The 21,451-nt window shown below is 39.4% G+C and overlaps 1 protein-coding gene and 1 pseudogene across 1 annotated transcript; one reads left to right on the top strand and one right to left on the bottom strand.

Annotated features, from left to right (window-relative positions):
* Positions 1 to 352: 352 nt before the first annotated feature.
* CENPL (centromere protein L) lies at positions 353 to 21,417 on the bottom strand. The gene is made up of 5 exons (XM_055419228.2): positions 20,814 to 21,417; positions 10,942 to 11,118; positions 6,306 to 6,557; positions 2,226 to 2,768; positions 353 to 1,003 (listed from the first exon to the last, which is right to left on the bottom strand). Exons 2-5 carry the CDS (start codon positions 11,113 to 11,115, stop codon positions 932 to 934), a joined length of 1,041 nt encoding a protein of 346 aa, XP_055275203.1. The 5' UTR covers positions 11,116 to 11,118; positions 20,814 to 21,417; the 3' UTR covers positions 353 to 931.
* On the top strand, positions 8,605 to 8,964 carry LOC148775117 (small ribosomal subunit protein uS10 pseudogene; annotated as a pseudogene).
* Positions 21,418 to 21,451: the final 34 nt, after the last annotated feature.

Genomic DNA, 21,451 nt, shown 5'->3' with positions numbered 1-21,451 from the left:
CTGTTCAGTGAGTAAAGAGAAGTTTTAGACATAACATCTTATGCAAGTCTATGTTGCATTATTTTGCAGTTTTCATCTGTAAAATGGAAGAATAGATTAAAATTAATTCACTTAATCTACAGATATTTAGTAAGCACTGTGCTAAAACAAAACTAAGGACATGAAAGTTACATGAAATAATCAATGCCCTCAAAAGAGACTCACAGCTGTCTTTCAACTCTCTGATTTGTATGATTCCACATAGCCATTGTATAACCTTTATAGAGAAAAAGCCTATAACTTCCCATTCCTGGGACATTAAATAAAGGTTTGTCATCAAGACACTGATAAACACACACAAGATTTCATTTTAAAACTGAATATTTAATTCAACGTTGCAATAAGAATTAAACAGTTAAAAACAGAAGCATATTAGTGGCTTAAAAAAGGACAGCAACTTTAGTTTCCTTTGGAGAGGCTTTTGATTGCCAGTTGTCCACAGCAAAACAATGCTAGGAAAATGTCTGTAGAAGACAGAAAATCTCTCTGAATGCAAGTCTAAAATGCTTAAAAATAGGGATTAAAGGTTTTAAAGATGCAAACCAGAAATATTTAGTATTAGAGGTATTTGATTTGAATCCTAAAAAGTTTGACATAATAAACATATATCTGTGAGGAAGATGGCCAACAAATTAACAACTCCACATAGTCTAGAGACTAGAATCCCAGATGATCATGACTATTACACAGGCACCTGGCTGTGGTTCATCCACTACCACCTTCTTTGCTCTTCTAGATCCTTCTTGGCTTTCATCTGAGTAACTCCAAGGCACTGTGAGGAAAACGATGGATAGATGCCCATTTCTCCTGTAGTTCCTCTCAGTATAGCAATTAAGCAGTCAGTCAGTGAGAAAAAGGTATTTAATCCATAATTTATAGTCCCCAAAAGACCTCACTCAATTTGAAAAACTGCCAGTTCTGTCAAATACGCCAGCACTCCAATAAGGTATTTAGGACACAAAATCTGGGGAAAAAAAGACATTTAAATTAAAATACAATTAATTATAATAATATAGTTTGATATTTGATAAATATTCCAGGTTTATTTTAAATTCTGTATCTATAAGCTAAGCTATGAATAGGAACCTAAACTACTATTATTCTAAGCTAAACAGACTACTTAATAAAGATGCCTGACTTTAATAAATTTGCAACTATTAGTCAATGGTGCTTAGAAGGAATTAGATTAAGGCTCTTATTTATGCTGGCTTCCACTGATTAGCTACCTACCTGCTTAAAGAGAGGGTGGTAGGGGAAAGGTATCTATGAACCCCTTGGACTTACATATCTCCACTTTCTAGAAAGAGTTTCATAGCTTCCTTCTCAAAGGTATGTACGTGCGTGCTAAGACGCTTCAGCTGTGTCTGACTCTTTGCAACCCGATGGACTGTAGTCTGCCAGGTTCCTCTGTCCATGGGGTTTTCCAGGCAAGAATTCTAGAGTGGGTTGCCATGTCCTCCTCCAGGGGATATTCCTGACCTAGAGATTGAACCCACATCTCTTATGTCTCCTACATTGGCAGGCGGGTTCTTTACCACTAGGGCCACCTCTCAAAGGTATACACAATGCCAAAAATGACTTGTAGAAACAAACCAGAGATAGAAACTTAGTTAACACATTAATTTCAAACTTCTGAGAGGCAGTATAGTGTTGCAGTTAAAAGTATGTAAGTCTTTGAGTCAGATGCCTGGGTTTAAATTTCAACTCCACTTACTAGCTGTGTGATCCTTAGGGAGCCTACTTATGCTCTGTGCCACAATTTCCTCTTTACAACCTATGCAAGCAGGTTGTTGTGAAAACTAAATGGGACAATATGTATAAAAATGCTTAATAATGCTTGGCACAGTTAGTGCTTGACAAATGTTAGCTATCATCATGGCATTATTTGAACCTAGGAACCAGAAGTACTGTATTACATCATTAAGACAGGTTCTTAGAATAGTCCAGATAAAACAGGGCCACCCTCATATTCAGATGGATATGAACACACTATATAGTTTGAAAATATACTTATTAATAGAATTTGAGTATATGGAAGTAAAATTTAAAAATATATAAGGACTTCATGAAATTGAACTCTGTGTATTCCAAAGTATTTCTTCAACGTGGAAAATATAATTGCCATACATTCTGAAAACTATGCAAAAATAAGGAAAAATAACTTAACTAGATTTGTTCAAACTAACCTTTATTTTTCCATCAGTATGTGCTGAAGCTACAGATGTTGAAACACGAACCAGTCTTGTGGCTGATAAATGAATTTTGAAATGCCTATGGAAATGTGAATACAGGCAGTCCATGAACAAGTCAACTTCCTCCTGGGTAACTTCCCCAGGTGTTTTGTGAACACTGTCCCATAAAGCTTTTGCATCTTCTGGATGTATGGCATAAGAAATGTCCAGACTATGAGGGCTACAGGGTACAGACCAAAGGAATTCAGTAGTGGCCATATAATGGTCCATTTTGCATGCAGTCCACATAGCAGCCATCCAGGAAAGATTAAATGCATTGATTGCTAAGGGACGGAAGTAACAGTCAAAAGTTTTCTGAAACCAGGTTCCAATTATAGCTGTATTAGTCTCTGTACCATTTGCAAGGAATAAGGGTAGACAGGTGAAATCTTCTGAAACAGTCTCCAGAAGACTGTCTCCAAATATACAGCAGAACCAACCAGTCCACAACACTTTCTCTTCTTTGTGCTCAGATGGCAATTGAGATTTTGACAGAATCTAAGAAGGAAAATAAAACAGGTTCATTAAATTCAAAAGTACATTTATTCTGGACTTCCCTGGTGGTCCAGTGGTTAAGAATCCACCTGCCAATGCACAGGACAGGGGTTGGATCCCTGGCCAGGGTAGATATCACATGCCTTGGGGCAACTAATCCCATGAGCCACAACCACTGGACCTGTGCCCTAGAGCCCATGCTCTGCAACAAGAGAAACCACAAAATGAAAAGCCCTCATACTGCCAACTAGAGAATAACCCCAACTCGCCAAAACTAGAGAAAGTCCTCACATAGCAACAAAGATCCTCGTACAGCAACGTAGCCAAAAATAAATAAAACAAAAAACAAAAGTAATTTACTCCTAAATTACATCGTCTCAGCATTAATTAGTATAGTACATTTAAAAATAAGAAGATATGTTGAATTAATATTACCTGCCAAGAACCACACAAAGAATTGTCTCCCTAATCATTATTAGGGTTTATTCAAGTTAATTGACCTTTCTCCTAATACTCTGTTTAGGACAAGGTATATGGCAAGATCTTGGTGCAATCAAATGCAAAATAAGGAATACCAATAAGGTATAATCAGGTACAGTATCCCGAAAAAAAAAAATCTCAACCTGAGAAGGGACTGTAAGGTAAAAGGTCACCAGATCCAATGTGCTGGAAAAGATGTGCTTGGGAAAGATGTCACTATTTCCTAAGGCAGCTCTCTGTCTATCCACTTAAAATGCTCTTTTGTGTGTTAGACCCCATAGTTTCCAACCACTGGTCCTACTTTTTTCCTTACATGCATATAGATCAAATCTGATCTAATCTCTCTTCTACAGAAAAAGCCCTGCAAATATTTGATGGTCTCTATCATATGCTGCCAAGGTCAATATCTCCAGTTTCTTCAACCATTCTTCTTATGACATACGCTCAAGTTCTCACACTATTTGTACACACTTCTCTGAAAACCTTTGGCACAGGAGTCATTCGTAAGTGAACATAATTACTTCAAAAACGTCTGATTACAGGACTGTTAACACCTTTAACCTGTATTATACTCCTACTAATCTAACCTTGGGCTTCCCTGGTGGCTCAGAGGTTAATGCGTCTGCCTCCAATGCGGGAGACCCGGGTTCGATCCCTGGGTGGGGAAGATCCCCTGGAGAAGGAAACGGTAACCCACTCCAGTATTCTTGCCTGGAGAATCCCACGGACGGAGAAGCCTGGTTAGGCTACAGTCCACGGGGTCGCAAAGAGTCGGACGCGACTGAGCGACGGAACGGAACGGAATCTAACCTTAGATAGCAGTAGTTTTCTGGTTTTAGTTGAAAACGTTACATAAATTAGCCCTACATACTCATTTTCATTGTTAATAAGTAAATCCCCCACCCCCCACAATTTATACTAAGGCAATAAAAGTATACCTATTAAAATTTTAATCTCTTTCAATTTGACCCACTGTGCCAATCCATTCAGATCTTCTAGAACCTTGATTATATTTTCCAGTAGATTGACTAACCCCTCAAACGTCAAATCTGCAAATTATATTAACAAACATACCTTCCAGATAGTTATAGAAGTTTTAATTTAAGTTCAACCAGGACAAGGTGAAGATCACAGCCCTATATTATATCCTTTAGAGACTATCATGTAAACAATTACTTTGACCATTCTCCTCCTTGTTCAAAAAGTTAAAAGAGACTTTCAAATACTTTTAAAGCCCAGATATAGTATGTCTATCATATTTTCATAATCTAAAAGTTCTATAACTGTCAAGAAATAGATTTAATTTGAAAACTATTAGTATATTACACTAGGAATTCAAGAGGTCATTTCTATTTCTTACAAGAATATTTGCTTGCCTGATGACATAACTTCTTAAGGCATCAACTGCTTTACTTGACAGAGACTGCTAATTATCTACCCAGTATCTATTTTTCCTTCCACAATAATACTAAAAAAAATTTCTAGTCTCCCTTCCAACTGGGATGTAAACAGAAGTTACTGTTGGTCTCAGCAAGTCTCATTCAAAATTTACTCAGTGGCAGGCAACCTGTCTGCTCTTCCCATCCTCCTCCTCCTCCTTGCCTTGAACTTACATATAATATTTAGAACTCCAGGAGTCAATTTAGATTACAGTGAGACCATAAGCATGGAAGCCACGCACCAAGGATGATAGAGAAGACAGAAGGAGCTTAGATTATTAATAATTTCATGAAGCATTTATCAGCCTTGAAAAGCTTACCTCTGGACACTTTTTTGCAAGATAACTAAACCTCTATCATCTTTAATTCACTGCTATTTAGACTTTCTGTTATATGCACCTGAACCTAATCCCAATAATCCTGAAATCCTTGCCAATACTATGATCTATACCAGGGGTCAGCAAACCGTTTCTGTAGAGGGTCAGATAGAAAGTAAACACTTTAGGCTTTGTAAGCCATATGGTCTCTGAAGCAAATACTCAACTCTACTGTTGTAACACAAAAGCAACAGTAGACTACAGAAACAAATGAAAGGGGATCTATTTCAAGAAAACATAACTTACAAAGCCAAGCAGCAGGCTAATCTGGGCTTCAGGTCATAGTTTGCTGACCCCTGATCAAACAAACAAAATTTCAACTGTTTCAGAACTTACCAATGACTAAGATGAGTTAACTGAGCAGAAACAGAAGTAGCAGGCATAAATAATAAAATAAATCTGGTTTTTTAATACAACAAAGGATAGTCATACTACTTTTATACATTACATATAGGAAGGAATGTAAAATGTTACATTTCTAAGAGTAATCTGGTATGATATATCTACTTCTAGGATTTTAATCCCAGTAAAAACCATAGAAATATACAGATAAACTTACAAAAATACAAAATTTACATTTAGTTACTCAAAATGACAGGAGTCAACTAGTTACAGTGCAGATTATTAGTTTAAAAAAAGCCATAATCATATTGCAAAAGTATGGACAATATGATCACGATTTTAATAGATACAAATAGCCAAACAGACGTATCTAGGTTCATGATGGAGTCTGCAGTTTTCTTACAATGTCTTTGCCTAGTTTTGGTATTAGGGTAATACTGGCCTTCCCCTTAGGAAGTATTCCCTCTGCTTTTAGCCTCTGAAAAAGCTTGTAGGAAACTGGTATAACCTCTTCTCTAAATGTTGGGTGGAATTCACCAGTGAACCCATCCAGACCTGTTGCTTTCTATTTTGGAAGGTTATTAATTATTGACTCCATTTCTTTAGTAGGCCTAGGTCTATTCAGATTGCCTACGGCCAAATAGATGTATACCAAAATGTTCTCCTGTGGTTTTTAACTTTGTTTATACTTAAATATTTTTCTTAAAAGAAAAATGGTTATATTGTAAAAGGAAAAATCTAATTGCTATAATTTCATCAAATTATAGCAAATAAGATATAACATAGGTTATAAATCACACACTTCAGAATTTTAAAAACAGTTAAGAATATAGTACAATTTCTAAACCAAAAGAATGCACATTCCTTTCTCCTAGGAAGCAAGTACGGCTTTCACGATATACCTGGACAAGAAATGCTTCAGGATCTCTTTGTGTTCCTTTCACTCCCATGAGAGTAGAGAAAATCACTTTGATGTTGAAGTCATCTCCCACTTCCACAGCAAGTCCTTTCTGCTTTTCAGCAGCAATAAATGCATTCAGAAGTTTAGAGTACTCTTTGAAATTAGTATAGGAGAATTTATATAAGGGAGTTAAACTATATAAAGTCCATTGTTTATGCAGAAGGAATGCAAACTTTTGAGGATCAACATCTTCCTAAAAAAAATCAAGACAAAAGAAGTCAGAGAATAAGGAAACATTAGGGACTTCCCTGGTGGCCCAGTGGCTGAGAACCTGCCTTGCAATACAGTGGATACCAGTTCAGTCTGGGAAGATTCCACATGCCAAGGGCAACTAAGCCCCTGTGCTTGTGCAGTTATAAATAAATTTAAAAATTTTTTTTAAAAGAATTTGGAAACTAAGAACTTAATCACAGTATTTTAAGTATTTAATACAGATCTATTACTGGGTACCCGATCTTCGCATTCCAGTCAAACTGAGTTTGTAGGACTCTTTGAAGATCTTTGAACAGACTTTTGCATCTGCTGTGCCCTCCCTTTTTGATGTTCTTCCCAGAGTGTTTATAGGACATGGTCCTTTCCTTTCTCTGCCTGAATGTCACTCAAGAGGGTACCCTATCTAAAGCTGCACCTGTATCCATTCCAACTTTGTCACTCTGTATCTCCTTAACATGTTTTTTTTTTTTTCCCCATAGCATTTATTATCTGACATTATGTACTTGTCTATATTTTTGGAATCACAGGTACCATCAAAAACAAAATAGTTCATTTGTACTGGCCCTAGGGCATTGTTGAGGGTCTTCACATACACCCCCATACAAGCTCCTAGTTTTATCCTGAATTGAAATTTTCTGTAGAATCCATACTTCCCGATATATAGTCTCACAGCTCCACCTCTTTTAGAACTTTCAACACAGTTGTCCACTTGACAAAAATATCTGTCCTGACTGAAGTACTAATGGAAAAGTCATAAAACTTTTTTCTTAATACTATCAAAAGATTTGGGGCAAAAAAGGTTGGGGGGAGACTCCCTGGCAGTCCAGTGGTTAGAACTTGGTGCTCTCACTGCAGGGGCCCAGGTTCAACCTCTGGTTAGTGAACTACGATCCCACAAGCCCATTGGTGCAACCAAAAAAAGATTTAGCAAAATTATTTGTATCACATAGAGAAAAGGAAACACTGAACCAGACATTCCATTCTTGAATTTATATACAATCTCTGTTTTCTGGTTAAAAGCTATCACTTTCATTACCAGGACTAGGAATTTTTAAGGAAGCTTTCATAAAGAAGCAAAAATTTTCCTATACCCCAAAAGATACTAGACCTACAACAGAGAAAAGAAAACAAAGTTATAAGGAGGGTGTGGGTGACTGATTGGTCAGACTTTCTGCTAAGTGACTCAGAAGCATCCATCAAACCTGTATTCACTAGGGCTTTATTTCATGCTTCAGTAAAATTACAAATTATGTCCTTTAATGAATGATCAAAACAGCATATTGCCACTAGACAAATCTGGGACAATATAAACACCAAAATAATTTAGTAAGGAATTAGAAAAATTAAAAAAAAAAACAGGAATTCATAAGAATGAAATCAGAATACTCCCTAACACCATACACAAAAATAAACTCAAAATGGATTAAAGACCTAAATGTAAGATCAATCACAAAGGGGAAAACACAGCAAGAACTCTCTGACATAAATCAGATCAAGATCTTTTTTGATCCACCTCCTGGAATAATTAAAATAAAAACAAAAATAAACAAATGGGACCAATTAAACTTAAAAAGCTTTTGCATAGAAAAGGCAACCATAAATGAGACGAAAAGACAACCCTCAGAACAGGAGAAAATATTTGCAAACAAAGCAACTGACATGGGATTAATCTCCAAAATATACAAACAGTTCATGAAGATCAATATTAAAATTAAAAAACCCAATCAAAAATGGGCAGAAGACCTAAATAGACATTTCTCCAAAGATATACAGATGGCCAAGAGACAATAAAAAGATGCTCAGTATCACTAATTATTAGAGAAATGCAGAACAAAACTACGATGAGATATCACCTCACACTGGTCAGAATAGTCATCATCAAAAAAGTCTCTAAGTATCACAGGTTGAGTCTTTGAGGAAGACATGGTTGCCACTGCAGTGGAGCCCTTGCCACCTGCCCCTGCTCATGATTCACCACTGTTTGCTCTTGTGGACAAACAGGTCGGTCAGGAAGCCGCACCACAGCCATGGCCTTTAAAGGTACCAGCAAGATTCCTGTGGAGCCATAGGTGGCCATTCACTGGATTAGGATTACCCTCACCAGTCACAGCCTAAAGTCTCGAGAGAAGGAATGTGCCTACCTGATCAGAGGCGTGAAGGAAAAGAATCTCAAAGTGAAAGGACCTCTTCAGATGCCTACCAAGACTCTAAGAATAACTACAAGGAAAACTTCTTGTGGTGAAGGTTCTAAGACTTGGGATCAATTCCAGATGAGGATCCAAAAGTGACTCACTGACCTGCACAGTCCCTGTGAGATTGTCAAGCAGATCACTTCTGTCAGTATTAAGCCAAGAGTCGAGGTGGAAGTCACCACTGCTGATGCCTAAATCAAACTTTTTAATAAACTGATAATCAGTTGTTAAAAATAAATAAATAAATAAATGCTGGAGAGGGTATGGAGAAAAGGGAACCCTCTTGCACTATTGGTGGGAATGTAAATTGATACAACCACTATGCAGAACAGTAGAGATTCCTTAAAAAAACTAAACATAGAACTACCATCTGACCCAGCAATCCCATTCCTGGGCATATATCCTGAGAAAACCATAATTCAAAAAGACCCAATGTTCACTGCAGCACAGTTCACAACAGTCAGGACATGGAAGCAACCTAAATGTCCACTGACAAATGAATAAAGATGTAGTACATATATACAATGGAATATTATTCAGCCATTAAAAAGAAATCAGGTCATCTGTAGACATGGATGGACCTAGCATCTATCATACAGACTGAAGTAAATCAGACCAAAGTAAATCAGAAGGGAAAAAAAATATATCGTATATTAACGAATATGTGGAATCTGGAAAAATGGTACAGATGCTATATGCAGGACAGGAATAGAGATGCAGATGTAGGGAAAGAACATGTGGACATGGCGGGGAGCGGGAGCTGGGATGAACTGGGAGACTGGGACTGACATATGTGCACTACCATGTATAAAAGAGATTCCTAGTGGGAACCTACTATGTAGCACAGGGAGCTCAGCTCAGTGCTCTGTGGTGACCTAGATGGGTGGGATGGGGTAGAGAGAGGTCCGAGAGGGAGTGGAGATACATATATATATACACACACACATAGCTGATTCACTTTGTTGTACAGCAGAAACTAACAACATTGTAAAGCAATTATACCCCAAGAAAAAAATAAATTTAAAATAATAAATAAATAAGCTTTAATGAATCCATACTGATAAATGGATAAATAAATGGAATAGAAATGAAAAGGGCCTAAAATATAATACCAAAAGCTAGCTGGAAAATACGGAGCAAATAGAGATGGAAAACCATTATTTTGCAACCATCACAATAAAGATGGAATTAGGCAACTCTACTCAATGCTCTGTAGAGACCTAAATGAGAAGGAAATCCAAAAAAAGAGGGGACATATGTATATATATAGCTGATTCACTTTGCTATACAACAGAAACTAACACAATGTTGTAAAGCAATTTTATACTCCAATTTATACTCCAATAAATACTGATTTTAAAAAGATAACCAATAAGACTGAAAAAATTAAAACATAAATAAAAACTAAAATAAATAATTTTTAAAAATAGGATCAGGCAAAAAACATCAATGGATAAGAGATGTTAAGTTTAAGGTGAAATTTTGACAAGGCACAAGACTTATGTATTATCGTAAAGTGTCTCTCCACAGACTGCTTTTTAGTTGCAAGGGAAATAAAACAATAATTTTGGGGCAACACTTTCTAACAGTGTGATCAAAATTAACATCACCTATGTGCTATCAGGTGTTATTCCCCAAAAAATGACACAACAGCACTATACAATATTCCAGTTAGCGATACATAACTTCAGTCTAATCTTGAGAAAACATCAAGACAAATACAATATTCCTCATTTTGTGTTGCTCCCCTGGTGGTGCAGACGGTAAAGAATCCGCCTACAATGCAGGAGACCTGGGTTCCATCCCTGGACTGGGAAGATCCCCTGGTGGAGGGCTTGGCAACCCACTCCAGTACCCAATACAAAATGAGGGACATTCTATTTAAAAAAGGAAGAGGAGGAAACATATTCCTCAAAACTGTCAGTGTCACAAAAGAGAAATATTGTGGAAACATTCCAAATTAAAGGAAGTTAAAAAACATATGGCACTGATAGTACAAATAACTGTTTTAACCATTTCTCACTTATTGAGGGAGTAAGAAGATACTAAAGTATCTTTTAGTAACAAATATTTATAATATATATATATATAATAAATAGTAACAAAAATTTAAATGTTTTGTTCACAGACATTCTCAGTTACTGGTAACAGGAAGGAACACAAAAAACATACCTGCAGTTGTGAACCCTGGGGGATTTTCCTTCGCGGTGGAGTTGGGATAAATGAAGTCTGCTTCCTGACTGATTCTAATCGTTTCTGCAGAGGGGTGGCGCCTATAAAGAAATCTTTAAGCCTTGAGGAAGCATCTTGTCTAGGAGTCAATTTTGATGCATCATAAGAATCCATGGTCTGCATAAAAAGAAATAAAACCAGAATTCCAAACACTAAGAAGTTAATTCATGCTTGTAGTTTCACTGATTCTTCTCCCTACTGTAAAGGAATTCTTTCTCTTCCCTCCCTCTCTCTGCCTCAAGTTTTGGCTTTATAACCAAGTCCTGTATTTCTCATTGGCTAACAGGCTCTCTTCATGAACATCTTACCGATACCTCAAACACAGTACGTTCAAAACTAAACTCAACTCCTTCCATTCTCCTCCTTCTAAAAGCCAGTTGGTCCATTTTCAAATTCCTGTCAACTTTCTAAGTTAATTTAAATTTAAGTAGTCTCCCACTTCTACTTTTTAACATACAGTCATTAAGCATATTCTTTTGCGTTTTTTCTTCCTAGGTTTCCCCATTCATTCCCAAAGCTACTTCCTTAACCAGGTCTTATTACCACAACTGAGCATTCCATATCTGAGGGCAATCCATTTTTCAGAAATGGCACTTTTAAAATAATGAAAAAACAAAACAAACAAAAAGAAATGACACTTTACTATTAGTTACCTGTACAAACACTTTGCAGTGGTGAGATAAATTCTCCTCTTCTGCTGGGTACTCTTTATTTCATAATTCAGCTTGTTCTTACCCTTCTCCTGGACATAAACACATTCTCATCTTCATGTGTCTGCCTATCAACTATATTCCCTATCTCAAGTGTTCTTTTTCCATTCCATCTCCACTAAGACTATGCTTGAATTCAATCTCCTTTCAAATAGCATGGTTTTATTAACCATTCCCCCCCACCAGAAGACCTATGTTACACACTTCTGTCTGTGTCTATATCAGTGGCTCATTCCTGGAAGCAGTGTACAAGTGCGTATAGAATGAGGTCCCAGGGGTAAATATTTTGAAAAAGCCCCAAAGCCCTCTAGATGAGTCTAACAAATCCCTCAAGGATATTCTGCTAAGTCTTTGGAGATTAACAATACACCAGCCCATTCCCGTTGGCTCAGTGGTCAAGAATCCATTTGCCATTGTAGGAGACACAGGTTTGATCCCTGGATCAGGAAGACCCTCTGGACAAGGAAATGGCAACCCACTTCAGTACTCTTTTCTGGGAAATCCCATGGACAGAAAAGCCTGGTGGGCTACAGTCCTTGGAGTCACAGTGAGTCGGACACGACTTAGTGACTAAACCAGCCCATATAGCTCCTAGTCTAAACCACTAATTTTGGCCCAAATTCATTTACTTCCTTGTATTATTTTTTTGGTGTGCATTTCCTCTTTCCCCAGTAAGACTAAACTACTTTGAAACTGTGCTCTTTATATTTCTCTTGTATAATTACCCTACTGTAATGCTGAATATTCTTTGTTAAGGAAGTATTGGTTTAATTGAACAGAAGTATTTCATAGAACCCTGAAATTGAAAGGAGTTAGATTTAAAAGTTTTAAAAATTATACCCAAGTACTGGCACAGTTGTGCTTCCCTGGTGTCTAGTGGTAAAGAATCCACCTACTAATGCAAGAGATGAGGGTCAGGAAAATCCCACGAAGGAGTATACAGCACCCTACTCCAGTATTCTTGCCTGGATAATCCCATGGAGCCTGGTGTCCTATAGTCCATGGGGCCACAAGAGTTGGACTCTTAGCAACTAAACTACAACTGGCATGGTTACCCTTTTAAAATTTTTTTTCATAAGAGTTTTTATTACTATATTTAAATTTCATCAGGTCAAAGTATGACACACTCTATTATCTTGCACAAAACCCCATACATAAATTAAATACATAGTTCTCAAAGCTCAGATAATGCCCAGAGTAAGATCATATACCATACAATTTAAATAGCAGCTACTGTAAAGCAGTCCAGCTTTAAATTCTATTTAAATGCTGAATTTTCTATTCAAACAGGAATTCAATCAATATCACTTACAGAGAATGTTTTCTTTTTCAAATTTGTTATTTGGAATAATTGCTAACATTTATTGAGTATTTAGCATGTGCCAGGTACTTTCCTAAACCCTTTAACAATCCTATGAGGTGAGTGATTATATTCCCAGCTGTCAGATGGAAAGACAAAGAAATTAAGTAACTTGCCAAAGCCATGCAGTTAAAGATGCAAAAGCCAGAGTTTAAATGCAGACAGTCTTAACACCAGAGTAGGTGCTCTTACCTCCTTGTTTCACGCCGCTTTTCATTAGGCATCAATTTCAAGACAAAACAAGCCCGACTAAATTTGACTCCTCTTAAAAGAGAAATGCTATAAATTCAAAAAAAACATTAAAGTCTATCCAGGTGAGAGAAAACTGGAGATACCAAGGGAACATTTCACATAAGGATGGGCATGATAAAGGACGGAAACAGCAAGGACCTAACAGAAGCAGAAGAGATTAAGAGGTAGTGGCAAGAAAACACAGAAGAACTATACAAAAAAGGTCTTAATGATCCCGGATAACCACAATCGTGTGTTAACTCACCTAGAGCCAGACATTCTGGAGTGTGAAGTCATGAGGGCCTTAGGAAGCATTATTATAAAGTTAGAGAAGGTGATGGAATTCCAGCTGAGTTATTTCAAAGCCTTAAAATGATGCTTTTACAGTGCTGCACTCAATATGTCAGCAAATTTGGAAAACTCAGCAGTGGCCACAGGCCTGGAAAAGGTCAGTTTTCATTCCAATCCTAAAGAAGGGCAATGCCAAAGAATGTTCAAACTACCGTACAATTGCACTCATTTCACATGCTAGTAAGATGATATCAAAATCCTTCGAGCTAGGTTTCAACAGTACATGAAGGCAGAGGAACAACAGATCAAATTGCCAACATTCACTGATCAAGAGAAAGCAAGGGAATTCCAGAAAAACATCTACTTCTGTATCACTGACTAGGCTAAAGCCTTTGTGTGGATCACAACAAACTGTGGAAAATTCTTAAAAAAGATGGGAACACGAGAACACCTTACCTGTCTCCTGAGAAACCAGTATGTGGGTCAAGAAGCAACAATTAGAACAAGACATGGAACAAAGGACGGGTTCAAAATTAGGAAAGGAGTACAACAAGGCTGTATATTGTCACCCTGCTTATTTAAATTCTATGCAGAGTACATCATGGGAAATGCCAGGCTGGATGAATCCCAAGCTGGAAACAAGATTACCTGGAGAAATATCAACAATCTCAGATATGCAGATGATACCACTCTAATGGCAAAAAGTGAAAGGGAATTTAAAAGTCTCTTATCTTAATGAGGGTGAAAGAGCAGAGTGAAAAAAGCTGGCTTAAAACTCAACATTCAAAAACTAAGATCATGGTATCTGGTCCCATCACTTCATGGCAAATAGAAGGGTAAAAAGTGAAAGCAGTGACAGATTTCTTGGATTCCAAAACCATTGCGGATGGTGACTACAAACGTGAAATTAAAAGACACTTGCTCTTTAGACGAAGTATATTAAACCTAGACAGTGTATTAAAAAGCAGAGACATCACTTGGCCAACAAAAGTCCGTTTAGTGAAAGCTATGTTTTAAGTAGTAATGTACAGATGTGAGAGTTGGACCATAAAGAAGGCTGAGTGCCAAAGAATTAATGTTTTCGAACTGTGGTGCTGGAGAAGACTTTGAGAGTCCCTTGGACTGCAGGGAGATCAAAAGGGTCAACCTTAAAGCAAATCAACCCTGAATATTCATTGGAAGAACGATCCTGAAGCTGAAACTCCAATATTCTGGCCACCTGATGCAAAGAGTCAACTCAACGGAAAAGACCCCAATGCTGGGAAAGATTGAAGGCTAATGGAGAAAGGGGTGGCAGAGGATGAGATGGTTAGATAGCATCACTGACACAATGGACATGAATCTGAGCAAACTCCAGGAGACAGTGAAGGGCAGAGGAGCCTGGCATGCTGTAGTCCACAAGGTGGCAGAGTCAGATACAGCTTAGCAACTGAACAAAAATGAGAGAAAGACTACTAGCTTAAAGGATTGGTTTTGAGAAAACATACTACAGTAATGTGAAATAGCAAAATCCATGCATTAAAGATCAGAAAATTATTTATATATATTTTATTTTCTCACTCCATACTCAACAATGAGTATTTCTGCCTTGCCTGATAATTAAAGAGGTTAAAAATATATTTTGATTCAACATTTTACTGTCCTAATATTCTTCCTTCCAACTATAAGGAAAGAAGTCCTTTTACTTGCTTTCTAAAGTCAATCCATCAACTGATATTCTCGATCTCCATAATCCTTCACATCCCCCTTAGGCACAATCTTCCATGTTTATTTCAAACCTCCATCATCTCTTATCTCTACTCCACAGGATACTTTTCTTCCACTGCTGAGCATATTCTCATATTCCTAACACTAAAAATTTTTTGTTTAAAAGCTATTCATCTCATTCCTTTCGAGACCACTTTCCCGGAAATGTGGTATACAACTATTGCCTCCACTTACTAACAAATATTTTACTAGATAACTTCAGCAAACTCTTATGTATCTATCACTATAAAGACACTGCAATTTGAAGATTACCACTGCCCTTTGAAGACTGTCAACAATGTTTTTGTGAAAATCATGGACAATTATTGGGTCATCAAGTTTGCTCATCTTATTCCTCTAAACTTTCTGCTATCTTGTTCTTTTCAAACACTCAACTATTTCTCCTCAACTCCGAGGTCACGGGCAGCGGCTGAGTGGAGCTACCCCATGCCCTAGGACAAGGGCGGTAGCTGAAAGGAGCTACCCCACGCCCGAAGTCAGGGGCAGCGGCAGAGAGGAACAACCCCAAGTCTAAGTGGTGGTGGATGCATGGGCACAGAAGGCCGAGAGGAGCTACTCCACGTTCAAGGTCAGGAGGGGCGGCCGTGAGGAGATACCCCTCGTCCAAGGTAAGGTGCAGCAGCTGCACTTTGCTGGAGCAGCTGTGAAGAGTTACCCCACGACCAAGGTAGTTCAGTTCAGTTCAGTCACTCAGTCGTGTCCAACTCTTTGCAACCCCATGAATCACAGCACACCAGGCCTCCCTGTCCATTACCAACTCCCGGAGTTCACTCAAACTCATGTCCATCGAGTCAGTGATGCCATCCAGCCATCTCATTCTCTGTCGTCCCCTTCTCCTCCCGCCCCCAATCCCTCCCAGCATCAGAGTCTTTTCCAGTGAGTCAACTCGTCGCATGAGGTGGCCAAAGTATTGCAGTTTCAGCTTTAGCATCAGTCCTTCCAATGAACACCCAGGATTGATCTCCTTTAGAATGGACTGGTTGGACCTCCTCACAGTCCAAGGGACTCTCAAGAGTCTTCTGCAGCACCACAGTTCAAAAGCATCAATTCTTCGGCGATCAGCTTTCTTCAGAGTCCAACTCTCACATCCATACATGACCACGGGAAAAACCATAGCCTTGACTAGACAGACCTTGGTTGGCAAAGTAATGTCTCTGCTTTTTAATATGCTATCTAGGTTGGTCATAACTTTCCTTCCAAGGAGTAAGCGTCTTTTAATTTCATGGCTGCAATCAGCATCCGCAGCGATTTTGGAGCCAGAAACCCAAATAAGACGGTAGGTATTGCAAGAGGGCGAGGGCAGACACACTGAAATCATAATCACAGAAAACTAGCTGATCTGATCACACACACCACAGCCTTATCTAACTCAATGAAACTAAGCCATGCCGTGTGGGGACACCCAAGACGGGCGGGTCATGGTGGCAAGGTCTGACAGAATGTGGTCCACTGGAGAAGGGAATGGCAAACCACTTCAGTATACTTGCCTTGAGAACCCCATGAACAGTATCAAAAGGCAAAATGACAGGATACTGAATGAGGAGTTCCCCAGGTCGGTAGGTGCCCAGTATGCTACTGAGGATCAGTGGACAGATAACTCCAGAAAGAATGAAGGGATGGAGCCAAAGCAACAACAATACCCAGTTGTGGATGTGACTGGTGACAGAAGCAAGGTCCGATGTGTAAAGAGCAATATTGCATAGGAACCTGGAATGTTAGGTCCATGAATCAAGGCAAATTGGAAGTGGTCAAACAGGAGATGGCAAAAGTGAACATAGACATTCTAGGCATCAGTGAACTAAAATGGACTGGAATGGGGGAATTTAACTCAGATGACCATTATATCTACTACTGTGGGTAGGAATCCCTTAGAAGAAATGGAGTAGCCATCATGGTCAACAAAAGAGTCCGAAATGCAGTACTTGGGTGCAATCTCAAAAACGACAGAATGATCTCTGTTCGTTTCCAATATTACAGTAATCCAAGCCTATGCCCCAACCAGTAACGCTGAAGAAGCTGAAGTGGAACGGTTCTATGAAGACCTACAAGACCTTTTAGAACTAACACCCAAAAAAGATGTCCTTTTCATTATAGGGGACTGGAATGCAAAAGTAGGAAGTCAAGAAACACCTGGAGTAACAGGCAAATTTGGCCTTGGAGCACGGAATGAAGCAGGGCAAAGGCTAATAGAGTTTTGTCAAAAGAACGCACTGGTCATAGCTAACATCCTCTTCCAACAACACAAGAGAAGACTCTACACATGGACATCACCAGATGGTCAACACTAAAATCATGCTGATTATAATCTTCGTAGCCAAAGATGGAGAAGCTGTACACAGTTAGCAAAAACAAGACCAGGAGCTGACTGTGGCTCAGATCATGAACTCCTTATTGCCAAATTCAGACTGAAATTGAAGAAAGTAGGGAAAACCACTAGACCATTCAGATATGACCTAAATCAAATCCCTCATGATTATACAGTGGAAGTGAGAAATAGATTTAAGGGACTAGATCTGATGGATAGAGTGCCTGATGAACTATGGATGGAGGTTCATGACATTGTACAGTAGGAGGCAGGGACCAAGGCCATTCCCATGGAAAAGAAATGCAAAAAAGCACAATGGCTGTCTGAGGAGGCCTTACAAATAGCTGTGAAAAGAAGAGAAGCGAAAAGCAAAGGAGAAAAGGAAAGATGTAAGCATCTAAATGCAGAGTTCCAAAGAATAGCAAGGAGAGATAAGAAAGCCTTCCTCAGTGATCAATGCAAAAAATAGACGAAAATAACAGAACAGGAAAGACTAGAATCTCTTCAAGAAAATTAGAGATACCAAGGGAACATTTCATGCAAAGATGGGCTCGATAAAGGACAGAAATGGTGTGGACCTAACAGAAGCAGAAGATATTAAGAAGAGGTGGCAAGAATACACAGAAGAACTGTACAAAAAAGATCTTCACGACCAAGATAATCACGATGGTGTGATCACTGACCTAGAGCCAGACATCTTGCAATGTGAAGTCAAGTGGGCCTTAGAAAGCATCACTACGAACAAAGCTAGTGGAGGTGATGGAATTCCAGATGAGCTATTTCAAATCCTGAAAGATGATGCTGTGAAAGTGCTGCACTCAATATGCCAGCAAATTTGGAAAACTCAGCAGTGGCTACAGGACTGGAAAAGGTCAGTCTTCATCCCAATCCCAAAGAAAGGCAATGCCAAAGAATGCTCAAACTACCGCACAATTGCACTCATCTCACACGCTAATAAAGTCATGCTCAAAATTCTCCAAGCCAGGCTTCAGCCTTACTCGAACCATGAACTTCCAGATGTTCAAGCTGGTTTTAGAAAAAGCAGAGGAACCAGAGTTCAAACTGAAACCATCCACTGGATCATGGAAAAAGCAAGAGAGTTCCAGAAAAACATCTATTTCTGCTTCATTGACTATGCCAAAACACTTGATTGTGTGGATCATAATAAAGTGTGGAAAATTCTAAAAGAGATGGGAATACCAGACCACCTGACCTGCCTCTTGAGAAACCTGTATGCAGGTCAAGAAGCAACAGTTAGAACTGGACATGGAACAACAGACTGGTTCCACATGGGAAAAGGAGTACGTCAAGGTTCTATATTTTCATCATGCTTATTTAACTTATATGCAGAGTACATCATGAGGAATGCTGGGCTGGAAGAAGCACAAGCTGGAATCAAGATTGCTGGGAGAAATATCAATAACCTCAGATATGCAGATGACACCACCCTTATTGTAGAAAGTGAAGAGAAACTAAAAAGTCTCTTGATGAAAGTGAAAGAGGAGATTGAAAAAGTTGGCTTGAAGCTCAACATTCAGAAAACTAAGATCATGGCGTCTGGTCCCATCACTTCATGGGAAATAGATGGGGAAACAGTGGAAACAGTGTCAGACTTTATTTTTTTGGGCTCCATCCATGAAATTAAAAGACGCTTACTCCTTGGAAGAAAAGTTATGACCAACCTAGATAGTATATTAAAAAGCAGAGACACTACTTTGCCAACAATGGTCCGTCTAGTCAAGGCTATGGTTTTTCCAGTGGTCATGTATGGATGTGAGAGTTGGACTGTGAAGAAAGCTGAGTGCTGAAGAATTGATGCTTTTGAACTGTGGTATTGGAGAAGACTCTTGAGAGTCCCTTGGACTGCGAGGAGATCCAACCAGTCCATTCTAAAGGAAATCGGTCCTAGGTGTTCATTGGAAGGACTGATGCTAAAGCTGAAGCTCCAATACTTTGGCCACCTCTCGCGAAGAGTTGACTCACTGGAAAAGACTGATGCTGGGAGGGACTGGGGGCAGGAGGAGAAGGGGACGATAGAGAATGAGATGGCTGGATGGCATCACTGACTCGATGGACATGAGTTTGAGTGAACTCCAGGAGTTGGTGATGGACAGGGAGGCCTGGCGTGCTGTGATTCATGGGGTCGCAAAGAGTCGGACACGACTGAGCGACTGAACTGAATGGAATTGAACTTGCTTCCTCCAGTTGCAAAAGCTGGTGTCTCCCCAAACTCTGAAATCACTTGTTCTCCATAAGGAAACACTCATTCAAATACGACTCCTCTAGTGCCATACTTTTGCATCTGCATTTCCAATTTCCTGTAAAACACTGAACTTGTGTCCTCGAACTCATTAAGTTCAAAGCTAAACATTATTCCAGGACCAATCTTTCCTCTCCAACTAGCCTGTTTCTCCATAAGAATTCCAACTCTTCCTTCTCATTTTTCTCCCTGCTCATTAAAATATACCTTAGTCATCTTCTACTCTTCACTCGTTTTACATCCAAATTACCATCAAATTCTGATATATTCCTTGAAAATATATTTATTAGCCCTCTCAAATCACCTTCACTTCCAATCGTAATTTTAGCCACTTATTCCCAACCCAAGCCCCTTTCCCCAACCCAAGACTAGTTTTTCCATAGACACCTCTCTTACCTTGTCATTACCTTGCTTGAGATCCCGTAACAATTACCACACACCTAAATAAATGGAGTCAGAACTCCCTGTCTAGGCTTCAAGGCACTACCTTATCTGACCATAGTAAATGACCCTATTCGGGTTCACTCATTACTGCTTTAGTTCTTACCCCAAGATCCATGGACAAACGGTCTTTCCAAAATCTAATAGCCCTCTAAGGTTGGATGCAAAATGCATTATGCATGTGTAATCGGTAGGAGAAGAAGGTGAAGAAAGGTCTTGTTTTTCCTGTGGTTAAGTCTGTGAAGAAATGAACCCTTACTTAAATCATCTTTGTACCCTGCCACTAACACCTAAGTCCAATCGCCCCAACACCAATGTATTACCAAATCCAAGCTCGCTCTGCTCACCACAAGACAGGTCAATGATTCAGAGATGAGGTAACGACCACACGACAGGGCAAAACACAAAGTTTACTACCATGACTGAACCAATAACAAAGTATCTTACCAATAAAATGCCGTGATGACGCTGTCACCCATTCCCTTCACGAATCATTCTTCAAGCCGGGATCCAAAACTACATCGAAACTGAAATCCCTCGAAGTAAAAAAGCCGCCAAAATGACAGCAAAGGGAAAGTCCAGAGGAACCTCCGGCTCTCCCAAATTCCCTCAAGCTCCACCACAAGACGCTTCAAGACGGACGCCAACGAGCCAAGCAAGAAGACCTCCGCTCCCAAAGACGCCAGCCCATCCCGGCACTTCAAGCCGGAAGGGATATATCCGCTGCCTCAACCACCAGCGCCGCGACCCTCGCTCACAAGGAGTCTGCTTCAGCCCGCGGAGAGAAAGGGCAAGGGACAGTGTGTTCCACCTCGCCCCTCACCACTTGAGCCCTCAGAGGCCAACGCCAGCTCGGAAATCCCGCCTTTGAAAAGCGGCAAATTGGCGTTCAGCCGCCTCGTCCGTTTAAAATCGTTTCCCGACTCGCTCTGCGGCCGGACGCAGGACGTCTCCTCGGCGCCGATTCCAAGTCTGTGAAGCTAACGAAGCAACCACGGTCGCCATTTTAACTGAGGGCACGGGAACGATCTAACCGTTACCGTCTACCGTCTACTCTGTCTTCATTTTTCCTCCCTTTTTTTTTC

This window comes from Moschus berezovskii, chromosome 17 (genome assembly GCF_049115385.1).
Source record: "Moschus berezovskii isolate FMDL1 chromosome 17, NW_MosBer_1.0, whole genome shotgun sequence".
NCBI lineage: Eukaryota > Metazoa > Chordata > Mammalia > Artiodactyla > Moschidae > Moschus > Moschus berezovskii.
This window is presented reverse-complemented; position numbering and strand designations above follow the sequence as displayed.

Bases quoted from the DNA above. Each gene is read 5' to 3' on its own strand.
- CENPL (XM_055419228.2), bottom strand. From the start codon at position 11,115: ATGGATTCTTATGATGCATCAAAATTGACTCCTAGACAAGATGCTTCC. The intron at 6,558-10,941 runs GTATGTTTTTTG...GATTTTTTTTAG, and splicing joins CCCAGGGTTCACAACTGCAG to GAAGATGTTGATCCTCAAAA. The intron at 1,004-2,225 runs GTTAGTTTGAAC...TTTTTTCCCCAG, and splicing joins ATACTGATGGAAAAATAAAG to ATTTTGTGTCCTAAATACCT.